The sequence below is a fragment of the Emydura macquarii genome, unplaced genomic scaffold, assembly GCF_026122565.2.
Source record: "Emydura macquarii macquarii isolate MOO-44397 ecotype Brisbane River unplaced genomic scaffold, CSIRO-AGI_Emac_v2 contig_1254, whole genome shotgun sequence".
NCBI lineage: Eukaryota > Metazoa > Chordata > Testudines > Chelidae > Emydura > Emydura macquarii.
In genome coordinates this window covers 5,105,890-5,122,296 of record NW_027131391.1, presented here as the reverse complement: position 1 = coordinate 5,122,296, position 16,407 = coordinate 5,105,890, and the positions used below count along the sequence as shown (strand labels likewise).

Genomic DNA, 16,407 nt, shown 5'->3' with positions numbered 1-16,407 from the left:
GGGGGGAAAGATTTAAATATCTATCTCAAAAAAAAAAATTTTTTTAAAGCAAAGTATTTATTGCCAAAAATACCTCTGAATTTTTGTTTGCTTGTTTGTTGAAAAGTGGAAGCCTTATTTGTAATCTACAGTGCTAATCAAAATCTGACCTAACCTAAGAATTGAATAGTGATTTGTAAATTAAAAAAATTTCCCCAAATTCACAAAGCAATATAAAATGTAGCACTCTCCAAGATGCAGAGTGATTAGAAATTCAAGCACAAAATAGCCAACAAAAAGAAACAATAAATAACTACAATTCGAACAAATACAACAAAGGAGGAGGAGAAAATTGTTCCATGATAAATTCAACAGCATCTCTTGCTTGTTATAACAACTTCCACTACCTGCTGAGACGCCTCATGAATTTAATTTTAATTTGCTTTCTCTCTTGTGGATTTCTGTACATAACAGGGTCCCTTTCAAGAACTAAGGCATATTACAGGAGCTATGGTTTTATCCTCACTTTCAATGTAAGTAACAATTCCAATCTCCTGCTCCTCCCCGCAGACACACACACATTTTTTAATCCTCTACACATAAGAGTGTACCCACAGCAGGAGTTTTTGCATCCCTCTTTGTGTCAGGGCCCATACAACAGTGATATAGTCAAGCTGAGCAAACGAACCAGCCTTCCTCCAGGGCATGACTTTCAAAATGAAGCTTCCAGGAGAACCCATCAGCTTGGTAGAGCATAAAGAAATCTTCCAGAAAGTGAACTCCCCGCACCACTGCAACTCCAAGTACTACCATAGTCCACTGGGCTGTCCCAAATTATAGCTTTTCTTGCTCTTCTTTCATTCATCTATCCCAGTGAGGTCTCACCAACGCGGCCAGAAGCCACGCAGCTTGACGCACTTTCAATGTGGATTTTAGGCCAAGGAAAAGTTTTAGTAACATGCATTTCTGTAGTTACCTGGCATCACTACAAAGGACCCCTGGGGCTCCATGGCAACCAAACAGGCACTGAGGATAGAAGGAGAGTCTGCTGTTGAGATCCCACACATGCGGCACACTTCCTTCAGCTGTTTGCTGATTGTCTGCAGGGAACACTCCCCAAGGAGGATACTCCAGTCTGAAATGCAGAGTTAGTTTCAAGAGACTGTAACAAAACTCTGGAAATATCTCAGTAGCGTTATTTCTACCTTCTGTAATATGGTGGTATTTGGCTGAAAATAATAAATATGAATAACACTTCGTGCTTCTATGGCATCTTCCATCTGGAGAGCTCAAACATTAATAAATTAAGTCTCAATACATCCCTGTGAGGCAGAAAAGTACAATGCTGATTTTACAAATGGAGACAAAGGCACAAAGAGACTGTGACTTGATCATGTCACTTAAAGTGATTCTGTGTTAAAGTTGGAATAAAGCCACGTTCTACTGTTTCTCCTGCTTTAAGCAGTGGAATATCTTTCCTTTCATTGGTAATGACAAGAAGCCCAGGAGAGACCCTTTCTATTAAGATATGAACAAGGAATGAAAGAGTTACTGTAAAGTGCATTCAGTTTGTTAGAAGACAAATATCATTTTCTGGCTCAGGAAGTGTTGCTTCCCTCACAATGTCTTCTAGTAACAGTTCTGGCCATGTAAGTTTGCACTGGATCTCTTAATCATATCTTACACAACCACTGGAGTCAAATATGCTATCTCAAGAAGATACACTGTATATGAGTGTGCACTATGTTGGTGACAACAGAAGATGGTATTTCTTAACTATTGGTCTGAGATTAAAACATTCTCTTCCCTTAACTGTAATCTAAATCTCAGCTATTACCCCTATGTAGCACTAACGATCAGCTTTGTTCCCATTACACAGTCCTTGGCCACACACATTCTATCACTGACACACAATGCAACTGCCCTAATGTTTGAATTTTGGGAAAGATGGTAATGTTCAGAAGAAATGTCCTTCTAAAAGGAACCTGATTTATAATTACAAATGGGATCAGAGCTCTGGATCCAAACAACACTTTCTGAACTGCCTCCTAATGTGCATCACTCAAGCAAACAGACACTCTTTTTCCTCCTAATTTTTAGCAATAAGATGCTCTAGGCAGTGCATTGAGGGATTACTGAAATTAGAAATGCTGAAACACTTGGCCTTTGGCCTCGTACCTCACAGTGCACCCAGAGCATGCAGTAATCCCCCAGAAATGCACTACCTGTCATGTCCTATTACTTTAATGCCACTTCAGCATGAGCATTCTTTACATTAGATCTTCCTTCAATTGAACTGATCCTTTTTCTACAGATGAAGTAGAAATGCAATTGTTTGAATCTGAATAACATGCTGCAAACTGGTGTGCCTGAAATGTGAGTGCTGGGTCTTCATGAATTCCACACACACACCCCTCCAGAAAATGCCACACAGAGCTATAATTAAAAAGAAAGAGCTGTGAAGGTGAGTGTTCATTCACAGACAGTTTTGAATAGGAGTACTCCTATGCATTGTGTAACAGTGGCAGAGGAGCTCCTCTGAAAAAGCAAAAGCAGTTCAAGACGCTGAGGTGTATCGTCTGAAAACAGCCACCAGGAACCACAACTAAGCAGACTGATTCACAGTAGAGATAGGGGAAGTGTGCTGCTGATTTTAAATTAAGTTCTCAATCTCTGTTCTTCTTCACCCTCTCCACTTTAACTGACACTCCTGTGGTTGGCACCTCAATCCCCAACCAAGAGATAGATAGCTGCTTCTTCCTAAAGCCAATTTATGCTCCTCCTTTCTCTGCACTAACTGAATTGAAGGTAGTGTGATTTCTGCTTCTTTTCCTACATAGCTCCCTATGGCTAGCCTGAGTGCTGGTACAGAAAAACGATACGTGCTGCTTATCTGATTTTTTTTTTAAATTAGCCCCAAACCCATGAATCTGCGATTGCTTTGAATAAGTCACTACAACACCTTAGGTGATTAATGTAAGAGGAGGATGCACACTGTTTTAATTAAGATCTTTATCCTCCAGCCTAGATTACCTTCATGCTCCAATTGAAACAACAAAATACACCAAATGTCTTACCCATTTCCTCATCCCAGCCTTAAGACTCAATCCATTTTTCACGGTGGAATCATTCACCCAGACCTGCATAAGAGCCACCATCCTTCAGACTGAAGATAGGAGGAACTCCTTTCAGAGTCCGTGTATGCTGATCTTTAAATCAGGAGGAGGGAGTGTTCCCTGAGTGAAGTCAGGCACTCCTCTTCCAATCTATGTGCTAAACATGTAACTGCTGTAACGCTGCTGCCTGAAGTGATGAGACACCTCATACTATCCTAAGAAACTGACCTGAGGTCAACTACATGGCAGCACCAGAGCACCACCACATTGCTAGTCTCAAAATCTAGTTTGTAAGACTGTTTCTTGTAATCATTTCTTAAGTATTGCAGACATGCAGGTCACAACTTATTTCAGCACAAGCACAAGCTGATTGCAGCTTTACTGTATTGGACAGAACAAGGAATTTTACAGCATAGCCATTCAGTGGCCTGCCAAAGAAAGTATTCATACAAGTGATTAGAATGCATGGGCTGCCAAAAATAACTTCCGTTAGCCCACATATTCATTTAATTTTAAAGAAAGAATAATGTATGAATAGCTATCTACCAAATGTTATTGTAAGTTAGTTCTACAATCTTTACAATGAGGTGACCTACAACCTCACCTCAACATATACCACATCAAGTTGCTGATCTTTTGAAACCTGTTCAATGTTTTATCTTGTTCTGTGAATTTGGATCAGCTTTGGAGAATGAAATTCTCTGCACACAGGCTATGCTGAAAGAAAATCCAAAGCAAAATTCTCCATAGAGCTCTGTCCATGTCCACAATCCCCTAATGGGAATGCCAATTGCTGGATGTCCCTTGCAGACTACAAGGTACACCCTAATATTAGGTAAGCCCTAGTTATCAGTTTATTTCTAGTTACTTTGCAATTTACATAATTATGACATGTTGCTCAGTACGTTCACTGTATTCAGTAGAATTGCTTCCATTTGAAGTTTAAAATCAGATCTTAACCCCGTATCTGCTACTTTCCTCTGAACACTATATCCTGACAGGATCCATATGGGCCAGCTCCTCAGTTACCTTAAGCTTATGCTATCCTGTGACCAGGACAGGGCTTCCACCTAGAGAAATCACATTTCCTGGGTTAAAATTATACCTGTGATGCTACTATATTACAACACCCAGTAATGTCAGGCTGTACTTCACTTTAAGCTTACTAGTCTTTTTATGATTGCAGTCATTATGCTTTTGTTATTGCTCAACACTAATAGAGCTCATCAGGCCAAACTGCACTAAATTACCTCAACTGCCTTGTGTGCTACAGCTAATAACATTTAAATACTAAGCTGAGAATGTGTAAAACTGGATAGAGCAGATTGTAATACTTTAAAAAACAAAACAAAATCTCCTGTTCTTTTGGGGGGTTTTTCTTAGCTACTAAGACATACATGTTGTGTAAGCGTTCAGCAAAGGTAATAATATTATTTACCATACAGCAATGTGTATTTTCAAAGCACTGTTCACATAGTAACTAGCTAATCCACACATCTATGGGAAGCAGGTGAGCAAGTGAATATTGTTATCTGCACTGTACAGACAGGGAAAGAGAGAGAGATAAAATGACTAGTACAGAGGTGGAATTATAACTCCTGTAGTGCCTGGTTTGCAGCATCATGCACAATCTACTAATCCAGTGGTTCTCAACCTATTTACCATTGTGGGCCACACATGCAGCCCTCTGTGTGTTATGTGAGCCACATCCACACAATATGTATACTACCTGTATGGCCCTGAGGATATTACATGGGCTGCAAATGTGTGCTGATTGGGCTGCAAGCAGCTGCAGGTCACAGGTTGAGAACCACTGTACTAACCATCCTGCCTGACCACTAAACTAGTCCTGTAGCTCTACTTCGCAGCACATGACATCTTAGCTTTCCATACCTTTTAACTCCCCGTGGCCTAGTCTTCCAAGTCGCCCAATTACAACTCTCCAGGGCAATGATGTCATCTGTACAATCCCAATGCACCATTCCCACAGCTTCTGCAGACCAATTTTACGTGCAGACACTTTGCTCCTCCTTGATCTGGAGATAAGGGAAATGAAGGAAGAATTTCATATTTCTGCCCCGTGTCACTATTTACTATCTAACTGAATTCTTATACCGCCTCCAGCACTGTAATATCTGAGTGACTAGCTTACATTTAAATACCCACAGAGCTTTTATTACTGCCATTGCAATAATGCCCAAAAGCCCCAGTCGCAAAAGGAGCACCATTGTGCTGAGCACTGTACCAGCTGTGCTTAGAGATGTGCTTACTTGGCATTTATAAAGCAAACACAACAACTTTCTTACTCCATACTTAACACAGTATGACATAAACCACCACTACAATGAAATGTTATCACCATTCACAGTATCAGAGGGGACTAGAAAGGGATGTGCAAACAGCCAGATTACCAAGTGAAGATATAGAAATATCAACCCAAACTGAACATAAAACTGAAGGTTTCTACCTGTTTGGCAAATCAATATTTACAATGCAGGTTTCCAACAGCTCGCCATGGAGGTCAGTGCAGGATGCCAGAAGCCAGCGCTGGTCATGAGACAAACAATATCCAACAAAGAGCACGTTGTATTTCTGACTGGCCTCTCCAAATGTCTCCCCCAGCTCTGTTTGTTTGTCTTTGATGGGTGCCAGTATGAAAGGAGGAGAGTAGAGCTGAATTGGACTGGGGCGCTGTAATCAAGGTCAGCAACATCGGCATCAGTACAGAGTTATCAAAAGCTGTGTTTGCGTAAGAAACGTATAACATAGAATGGTGATATATAAACAAAGAAATATGAGGGCTATGAAACAAACAGGTAGAAGCCATGGAATTCATAGTCAAAAATAATATATTCTGAAACAGATGAACAAAAGGGAATCCATTAGTATCAATAAACGTTACCTAATTCAGACAGTCTCACAAATAGTCCCATGTACTTTTAGTTATTTATAAATATTTTACAGATAAGGAAACTGAAGCACAGAGGCTGGGACTTGCCCAAAGCCACATAGCAAGTCTGTGGAGGAGGTAGGAATTTAAACTCAGATTTTCTGACCCCCAGCCTTGTGTTTTAATTGCTAGAACATGCTCCCTATATATACATACTAAATATATACAGGCTACTGAACAATCGATCTAAGAAATATGTGTATGTTTTAGTGATGAGTTGATAACTCATGAGTAATGGAATGAGAGTCAGAAGTTATAAACCTTTTAAAATAGGGGCTTCTATGAAGACAGTGCTGATATAATCTCATATAGCAAGTGTCATGAATGAGAATCATGATATAAATACAAAGTATCTGAAATCCTATAAAGTACAAACCTTTGTTTTTCTTTTAAATCCAATTTCAGAGCTATTCTGGACATCTCAGTGTCAGAGCTGAACAGCAGGCCTGCTGCTAATCAGCTCTACTGTAATCACTAACTCACTTAGCTAAAAAAATTACCAGATTTTGAAGGACACCCCCTGGGACTCAGCACCGTTTTTAATAATTGCATTAATTCAGTTCTGCTTCTGCGTGTAAATACTTTCATTCACAACCCCTGAAACAATGCATAGCCTGACAGTAATCAGTCATTACCTTGCTAAACCTCCTCCCCCTCAAACATTAGGTTGTATCAGTACAGGAATTATAAAGCTAATGAGGTTATTGGATAGGCCGTCTATTGTAAGTGATCTAGGAATTATAGGCTATCATGTCTAACTTTTCAGTTAACTGAGAATACGTTTGTCAGTATTGAATGGGAAGTACATGTGTAATGGAGAGAGCAGTCATACAAACAATTACATGTGAAAATGTTACTTTTCTTGTCCTGTTAAGTTTGTGTCTTCTTTTGTCTCTTTGAAAATTATAAAGGTGACAAAGAAAGAATATATAAATCAGTTTGAGGAGAAAGGAAGAAAAGTAATGTTCTGCTTTCTTATACAGGTTGGAACACCGTCACTTCTCTGCTCTCTCTCTTCCCCTTTGTTTACCAAAACTCATCTGTTTCTTTCCTTTTGCCTCTACCACCCCTATCTGACCATCCAGATCTATTATCCCATCCTCTCCTACAGTGATCCTTTCCACTCGTTTAGTCCTCTTCCCTCCCCCCCCACTCTGTTCTGCACCATAGAGACCACTGTTAAGTCTGCACATAAACTGGAAAAGCTCAGGTGTGGCATTAGAAAATAATGCCATATTGTCACAGCACTATTACAAAATGCAACACCTAAGCAATAGTACAGGCTCTCGTGCTAGACCTCTATTAGAGTAAGACAGGGAGCTGCTGGAAGTGTTTTCTGAGAGGATCCTTCGACTTTGTAATTCACTGTTCCCCTTGGTCAAAGCCAGCCCAATATTGTTGACCTACAGAGCATGTTGCATAGCCCATCTGTTTGAAGAGACATTCTGTTTTTTGGGGGCAGGTGCACTGAGGCCTACATATTTTTGGGGAATTTTGAGAAGTGGAGAGATTTGGATTTGGATCTGTTTTTGATTCTGGTGGGTGTATGCATGAGAGCAAATGTGCTGATATTTTGGTTTTATGATGATTTTGGAACTTCATTTTTAATTAATATCCTTGCTAAATGGGGTTTGGTTTTTTTTTGTATATGTTTAGTTAAATCTAAATAAAGGTAAATCTGATGGTATTTCCCAAAGGAAGAACACTCCTGGGAAATAGGAAGGATTATTCTTCCCTTGAGACTTCTGAAATGTAGGAAACAGAGCTTAAATCTTTGCAAATTTAGGATCAGATGAAAGACAGAATCACTTAATAGTCCACAGACCATTATAATCATTTCATGAGAAGGGGCAGAATCCAGAGGGGATTTCTCTATTTACCTTTGTCACAGGTAGCTGAACATTAGACCTGAATGTGCATAACTACCCAGTTTCTATATGGAAGCATCAGGCTACGCACATAATCACTTTTCACAGATATAATTTAGGCAATGAGACTGGAAAACATGGCTTGTAAAGTCCCGAATACAGCACTGTCAATTCTAAAACTTCTACAATGTCCTGCTACAACTAACCTAACCTTGAGTTACTGGAGCTAAGCCTAAATTCTACAAACAGGTAATTTGGTGTTTTCTTTCCCCTATATCATCATCTCCAATACCTTGAAAAGAAGAAAGCTACTGGCTACTCAAAGTATTTCCCATGCTCATTCTTTCTGGGTTCTGAGAAATGCGATCAATTACTGAATCAAACACCTTGCTGTCCCGGTACAAATACTAACCTCAGGGTTCTTGAGGGTCATCTCAATGCTGGCAGCTGGCCCAAAGCCAGTGAGAGATTTAATGTGGATCTGTGTGGGCAACGGTCGCCTGCACTGGCAGTACACTGAAAATGCCAAGGACTTCAAGTGTTGAATGTAGAAAACCTGTTCATCCTTCATTGTCTGCAGCATGTACTGGCAAGGCACAATCTATACATTTATGTATAAACAATAAAAATCAAGATTAGAAGCACTGAAAGGCTTATTTCCCACCCCAACAACATGAAATAAAACAAGTCAAATTCAGGTTTATTTAGACCCGGCATTCATTATTCACTAAGCAACTTCAGACACTTTATATATTAGTGCTGTATTTGTATTATGGTAGTGTGCCCACAAGCTTCAGTCAGGACTGGGGCCTCATAGTATAAGGTGCTGTAAGTATTATTGATATGGGCAATGCTATAAAGAGCTACAGTTTATTTTATTTGGTTATATCTCAGAGCAGGCTAGAAAAAAAATCCTATTGTCTTGCAGTCCAGGACCACCAAAACCCAGTGAAATGTAATTACTTGTTGCCCTCTGGACAAGATACTGAACTATAGTTAAAAATCCCGGGTACGCTGACTGACTATTAGAGGCTCAAAGTAAAAACTGGCTTCCTATGTCAATTTCTTTGTAAATACCATTGAACAGAAGAAGAAAGATGATTTGCCCACCTAAGTCCTCTACTTTGCTGAATTCCTTCTCTGACTCCACTCAACCTTTTGGCCCCATAGTGCAGTTTGGGAAGGACAAACACCTAGTTATGTATATACATCCTAGTGGAGTGCATTATGGAGAGGAACTGTTTGGAGTTTAAAAGAAATACCCTAAAACCATGGGACAGTTTTTATTTTTAACCTGAATGAAACCAGGATCTTGTAAGTGCAGATCCGGTCAGATCACCAGTTTATCTGTGACATAGGACATGCAGCATAAATATGACACTTAAGGTGGATGCCAATCAAAACCCTATACCTAAACATCCCTGAAACTTGAGAATGTTTTTAACCCATGTCTGAATTTCTCAGATGGCCTCACTGACCTTGGAGCCAAACACGCCTGAATTGTGCATTTCAGGTACAGCTCTTATATATAGCTGCAGTTCTCCTGTTCTTAATATAGGAAGAAAACTATGGTAATCTCAGGAACTATATGGTTATTTTTATTAAATAGGTTAATTTTTGAAGATTACTCAATGACAAATGAGAGGTCTGGTGTCCGGAACCTATCCTCACAGTGAGACTAGGAAAAACAAGAAGAAAATGTTTTTTCAGAAACAAAACTATACAAAAAGAATCTTTTCAGTGCAAGTCCCTTTTTATTTGAGAGCTGAGTTCAAAGTACTCTGCCTTGTCTTCAGCTCCTTCTTTAAGTACCAATGAGAAATACAGTAAAGCAGAGCTGAATGTGGAAACGTGTCTTGTCTTTTAAATGGCAAGCTCATAGGGGCAGATACTGTCATTTATGTTATTATAGTGCCTAACCTATTGTGGCCTTTAGGTGCTACCTCAATCTAAATGCTAAACAACAACAATAACCTAATAACAAAAAACATGATCTGTGGTGATAGGCCATCTGAACTCTGGTTGGTATATATTGTCCACTAAATTAAAGTACCATAGTGTTTAACTGCATGATCTGTTTATCACACAGCTTCAGTAGTAGCAACTCTTCTTTACATCATACTAAGCCTATAAACATTTTTGTTTGTTTGTTTGAACATAACCAGATTCTGTGTTCCCAAGAACAGCAATGGAGAGACTGTGCTGTACTTAACGTTCCCTGTAACTTTTTATTTAAAGAAACATCTGCTGTTTTGACATATACTGGGCAAAATGCCACACATCAAGCACCAAACTACAGGTACGCGGAAAATAAACAAGATGAATTGAGAACTGGCAAGTAATTGTTTTACACAAACTGAGATCTAAATGTAATATTGATTTCAAGCAGTGCAGGATCTACTCATATTATGTTTCAGTCACTGAAATGACACTGGTTATTTCATTTTTAATATCTTTTGATCTGGACCAGAGCAATCTTTTGGAATGAACCATGTTAAAATATGCAGCTGGGATATTAATATTACATTTTACACCAAAACTGTAATAAATAATGTTTGGTGATAGAAGTCCTGGGGTACAGTAAAAGGTCAAGATTATTAAAAGTTCCAATGTCTTTAGTGCCCAACCTGAGACGCCTTGAGAGGGCCTGATTTTCAGACAAAAAGTGAGTACCCCCATCTGGAAAATCAGAGCCCTTTAAATTGTCAAGATGAGCACCTACGAAAACAGGTGCCCAAAAATCACTAGTCACTTTTGAAAATTTTGGCCAAAGGTTTTTGCATCTTCTCACATACACAATGCAAGCTGTCCACTATTTGCATTCTCTGATCTGCCCTGTTTTCCCATTTATTAGAGAGCTGAGTCTCTGAGGAAGAGGCAAGCATATACAGTGCAAGGGCAAGCAGGCTGCGCAAAGGGCCAAGTTCTGCTCCTGGTGACATAAGTTTCATCCTTGCATAACTCCACAGTAAGTAACTACTGCTATGTACTCAAGTTATATCAGGATATATTTTAACAAGCATGTAGTAATACAGTAGTGCACATTATGCATTAGATACATCTTTTTCACATACTGAACTTATATTAAACAAAACACCTGAAAAGTGAATATAATTAACAGGTTAAAACACAGAATACACAAAGTAAAGAGATTCATAATAAACACAGCTACAACACTGATTTTCCAAGACAGTGCCATCACATTCTGTCTGCTATGGAATGTAATCCACTGTTCAGAAATCACCCAACAAAGAACACGTGTGCTGGAACATACACAAAGGAAATGATTTAAGAGTACTGTGGCCCCTTAACTAAATTTCCTGCATTATGTCACAACCAGGATATTATTTTAATGTATTGTACATTTAATAAAACACATTTTGTAAATATTATCTAAACTTTGTGCAAAGCAGCACTTGGCATTATGTTCAAACACAGTATCCCATCCTCCAGTTTACATCTTTTTGTAACCTGCAGCAAGCCAGAGTTTGATGTGGTAGAATGAATCTCTAAAGTAAAAATATTGAGTATGGGAGAATTACCTGGAGAATGAAAGAATTCCTCATATTGTCAGGTAAGTTATCCAACATTTCTGTGTAGCATCGCATCAAACTTAACAGCCAATAGTTGGCTGAGGCAGATTCCTCATCTGCAGTGTAGGTAAAAGGATCGACCATATAGATGACAACTGCTGGAGGATAGGCATGGCTGTCTGCAGATTCTGGGTCAGTAGGAATCCCTATTCTCTCCCTTTCTGTAACACTAGAGACACATGTATTGTTAAGTGCATAAGCAAATTACAAAGTTTAATTATTCTTTTGCTCTAAGAGTTTGGGTGAGTAAGGAAAGAGTGTGAAGGGGAGGCTTTCTTTTTACATTGAGAAAATAAAACTAAAAACACAGTTCAAGAACAGTGGCTGATAAGAGGTTATATCTACACAAAGGAGTATATCACACCAAAGTACCTGTTAATAATTTGTTAAAGGTGCTTGCTAAAAGAGTGACACAACCCTATTTGAAACACCCAGAATAGTCTAGCTCTGAAGAATGTGAACAAGAAAGATGATTAGTATGAAATCAGTGAATGACAGTATACGGAACTATTTTCTGCTTGTGGTCATAGAATCATAGAAGATTAGGGTTGGAAGGGACCTCAGGAGGTTATCTAGTTCAACCCCCTGCTCAAAGCAGGACCAGCCCGAAGTAAACCATCCCAGCCAGGGCTTTGTCAAGCTGCACCTTAAAAACCTCTAAAAATGGAGATTCCACCACCTCTCTAGGTAACCCATTCCAGTGCTTCACCATCCTCCTAGTGAAAAAGATTTTCCTAAGATCCAACCTAGACCTCTCCCACTGCAACTTGGGACCATTGCTCCTAGTTCTGTCATCTACTACTACTGAAAACCGCTTAGCTCCATCCTCCCTGGAACCCCCTTTCAGGTAGTTAAAGGCTGCTATCAAATCCCCCCTCATTCTTCTCTTCTGCAGGCTACACAAGCCTAGTTCTCTCTGCCTCTCCTCATAAGTCATGTGCTCCAGCCCCCTAATCATTTTTGTTACCCTCCGCTGGACTCTTTCCAATTTGTCCACATGCTTTCTGTAGTGGGGGGCCCAAAACTGGACACAGTACTCCAAATAGAGGGGAATAATCACTTCCCTCGATCTGCTGGCAATGCTCCTACTAATGCAGCCCAATATGCCATTAGTCTTCTTGGCAACAAGGTTACATTGTTGACTCATATCAGATTTCTTGTCCACTGTATCTCCCAGGTCCTTTTCTGCTGAACTGCTGCCTAGCCAGTCAGTCCCCAGTCTGTAGCAGTGCATGGGATTCTTCCGTCCTAAGTGCAGGACTCCACACTTGTCCTTGTTGAACCTTATCAGATTTTTTTTGGCCCAACCCTCTAATTTGTCTAAATCACTCTGTATCCTATCCCTGTCCTCCAGCGTATCTACTATGTCCCCCAGCTTAATGTCATCTGCAAACCTGCTGATTAATGTCATTCATATACAAATAGTTTTAGTGCTGGAGAAAGCTGGCAGAATGAGAGGAAACTGAAGGCCTCTCTTTATTCACAGAAGAGGCACAGCACTGGCAGTGAAGGTTACCCACACAGCCCCCTGTCAAAGGGCCACAACTCTGAACAGGAGGAACCAACATGTAGAGGTGAGAAAGGAGTTCAGTCTACACCCTCTCTGCTGAGGCTGCCCCTCAGTGCTGATTGTAGTGGTGGATTTTGCATAGACCACTGAACAGAAGTATAACAACTTCAAAAAGGGTTACATTGAACTTGTTACTTAAAGGATGAGAGGTCATTAACCCATTATGTTATGACAATTTATCAGCATAATATCTACTTGTTAATATATGTTACTACAAGAGTGTCAGGGGGAAAAATTACCCATCAAGAAGGTATATGCTCCAGGCAAGTAGAATTTTTAAAAGGTGGCAATGTGTTTATCTAATTTTTAAAATAATGTTTTATACACTGCTGTTTATGACTACTTAGCAGCACCAAGCTGAAATCTGCTTACCTCCCTAAACTATTCCCCACATCAAATGGGCACTCACTGGTTCCTTGTTGGAGGGTTATTTAGAAATGCTGTAATGCCAGAATGGGTTTCAGAAATAACAGTGGTGTAGCACTATTTTTTGAACACCTAACAAACCTATATATACAGAATGACACTTAGTTTGCAAATAGATAAGGAAAAAAATGTGGGTCAAATTTTGAGCCTATCAACAACAGTGCCTCCTTTAACAAAACAATGTGAAATAATAAAACTCATTTCAATGACTACACAAAGGATGAATAAAATTCACACACTATACATCAGAGACAGCTGTTGCAATCACAATTGCCACAGCAGCAGTTCTGAGAGACTGTGCAGGAAAGCAAGGACCTCCTGCAATTTCAGGAATGTCCATGTGACATAAGGGAAGAAGTCATATAAATGCAGGAAGGTAAGAGTATGTCTACACTGTAACTGAACACCCATGGCTGGTCCATGTCAGCTGACTTGGGCTGGAGGGTTGTAAAATTGCTATTTAGATGTTTGGGCTCGGGCTGGAGCCCGGCTTCTGGGACACTCCACTCTCTCAGTGTCCCATAGTTGAGGCTGCAGCTTGAGTCTGAACATCTACACTGCAATTTTACAGTCCCACAGCCCAAAGCCCATGAGCCTGTCAGCTGAGATGGACCAGCCATGGGTGTTTAGTTGCAGTGTAGACATACCATAAGTGACTGAACTAGTAATACATGGGCTCATTCAGGCATTGTAATAACTTACCTTTCCGGTCCTTCTTGCTGTTGCTGCTGCTGTGATGAGTTCTGTCCAGGTTCTGTATCTCCTCCAGAAGCTGTGCTCCCTTGGGGTCTATCTGCAGAATTTCCCCCAGTGCTGGTATTCTGCCCAGGACCCACACTTCCACTAAAACCTGAAGAGGAGGTAGTGCTCATCTGGTTAATGCTGGGTGCTGAGGAAGACGCTGACAATTGTGGCACAGAGGATCCAGATGCTGAACTACTTCCTGCTGCAAGGTTAGTGGTCCCACCATTGGGCGTGGAATTAAAGGAACTGCCTGTTGGTGGTGCCCCAGGAGCTGACAGACATGTTGAATTTGGGGGTACAGATCCAGTGTTCCCAGGCATTGCTTGCCCCTGGCTTGCTGGCGCTGAGGTTTGGTATTTAGGTGATATCAACAGGCTGCTGTCAAGCTGCAGTGTGGCCAAGTAAGGTGCTGAAAGAGTGTATAAACACAAAGGCAGATTAATGATAGTGTATCAGATCTCAAACAGAAAGCATTGTAAAGTCATACAGTACTAGGCTTTCAGAACATTTGAGGGAGAAGGAAAATGTTGAGAGTATAATTTCCATTATAAATATTTAATTGTAGAATCAATTCTGCAACGAGTCCCTTTTAATAATATGATTCAACTATCCCTAAGTACAGGCGTGGCTTTGCAGAGTTCCTGCAGTGTGAAGAGAAGGGGAAGTGAATCAACATTACTTCTGGTTAGATTGTGATATGATAATACTGTATTTGTGGCTGTAGATGGTATTCAACTTCACAAACAGCTAAATGAATTACTTCACATTTCACAATGAGCATTTAACAGAGCAGCTTTATCTTTGTCAGTCTGCATTTAAAAGCCTTTTTTTAGTACATGAGCTACTATTCTAGAAGATTTAATTTAATTATGGTTGCTCCTTATGCAACTTCATGGACTGAGGACATACTGCACACTTTGGGTGTGAGAATGGAGTACCTCTCATATTAATCAGTATGGTAATGGGTCTACCCAGATACGTGGTAAATGAAAACTAAAAGCAAATTGAAAGAAGTAGTGGGATACTGGCAATTCTTCCAGATAAAGAGTCTAGACTGTGGCCTTTTTTCTGATCCTCCCAAGCACAGAGATTATCAAGGGATGGAGCAATGCCCAGCCAGCAGAGCAGTCTCAGAGGATTCAGGGTATGTCTACATTGCAGCCTCCCCAAATCGCCCCCCTCCCCCCACCAAAAAATTTTTAAAAAAACAACAAGCAAACAAAAAAATGCTACGGCAATGAGTCTGAGGGCCTGGGTCAACTGACTTAAGGCTCATGGGGCTCGCACTATGGGGCTAAAAAAGGCAGTATAGCATTCCTGCTCAGGCTGGAGCCTGGGATCTGAAATCCAGAATGCTGGATTTTTAGTCTTTTAGCACTAGTCTGAGTCAACTGACCCAAATTCACAGACTCACTGCCATGGGATTTTTTTTTTTTTTTTTTTTTTTTTTTTTTTTTTTTTTTTTTTTTTTGCAGTGAAGACATACTTTCCGGTCTGCTCTAGCTGGTATTACTAGAGCCCTAATGTCACTCTAAGTTATGCTAAGGGCCAGTTTGGGCCAGAAAGTACGGAAGAAAAAAAGATTGCTTAGAGCAACCTTCCCCATGCCCATCCTCACTAAAGGTCCTGCACCAAGAACAGCTCAGCTGGACCCAGGGGTCTGGCTGATATGGGTCCGCCACCTGGTTAAAATGGGAAGAATGTTTACCTTCTTTGAAAAGCACTCCGAGATCTACTGATGAGAGGTGCTATAAGAGTTGGATACTATTATTTATTGAATGCTAATTATGTAAGTCTAATTAATACCAAACTCCCACCCATGTTCCAGTTTCTTATTTTAGAACTTTTAAAACAAAATAATTAAATGATCCCTTTACTAATTAACCTGTGACAACCACCATGATTTGCCCACCTATCCCAAACCCTCAAACACTTTCCTGAACTTCCTCTTCTCCAAAGCCTGTGAGGTCAACCCTCAAGTTCAGCAGAGTCAAATACTCAAGTGCTGTCAACCTCTGTGACACCAAAGAGGGTGACGGGGCACAAATGTAAGGACTTCGCTGAAAACACCCTAGTAGCCTCCCTACTATCTTTATATCAGAGGACTCTCAACTTGCACACCTCAGCTGATCTAAATTCATCAACAGTTAAGCAACTGATG

At 40.2% G+C, this 16,407-nt stretch overlaps 1 protein-coding gene across 4 annotated transcripts in view; it reads right to left on the bottom strand.

Moving 5' to 3' along the window:
• Positions 1 to 16,407, bottom strand: part of MED13L (mediator complex subunit 13L) — a 361,336-nt gene that overhangs the window by 32,979 nt on the left and 311,950 nt on the right. For 3 of the 4 annotated variants that reach the window (XM_067550153.1, XM_067550155.1, XM_067550154.1), the window contains 6 exons: positions 14,205 to 14,655; positions 11,456 to 11,675; positions 8,326 to 8,514; positions 5,563 to 5,786; positions 4,989 to 5,131; positions 956 to 1,114 (listed from right to left, as the gene is read on the bottom strand). In XM_067550153.1, the coding sequence (XP_067406254.1) occupies positions 956 to 1,114; positions 4,989 to 5,131; positions 5,563 to 5,786; positions 8,326 to 8,514; positions 11,456 to 11,675; positions 14,205 to 14,655 (1,386 nt within the window). Of the gene's footprint in view, positions 1 to 955; positions 2,416 to 4,988; positions 5,132 to 5,562; positions 5,787 to 8,325; positions 8,515 to 11,455; positions 11,676 to 14,204; positions 14,656 to 16,407 lie in introns of those variants that run through there. The other variant, XM_067550156.1, reaches the window with a different exon arrangement.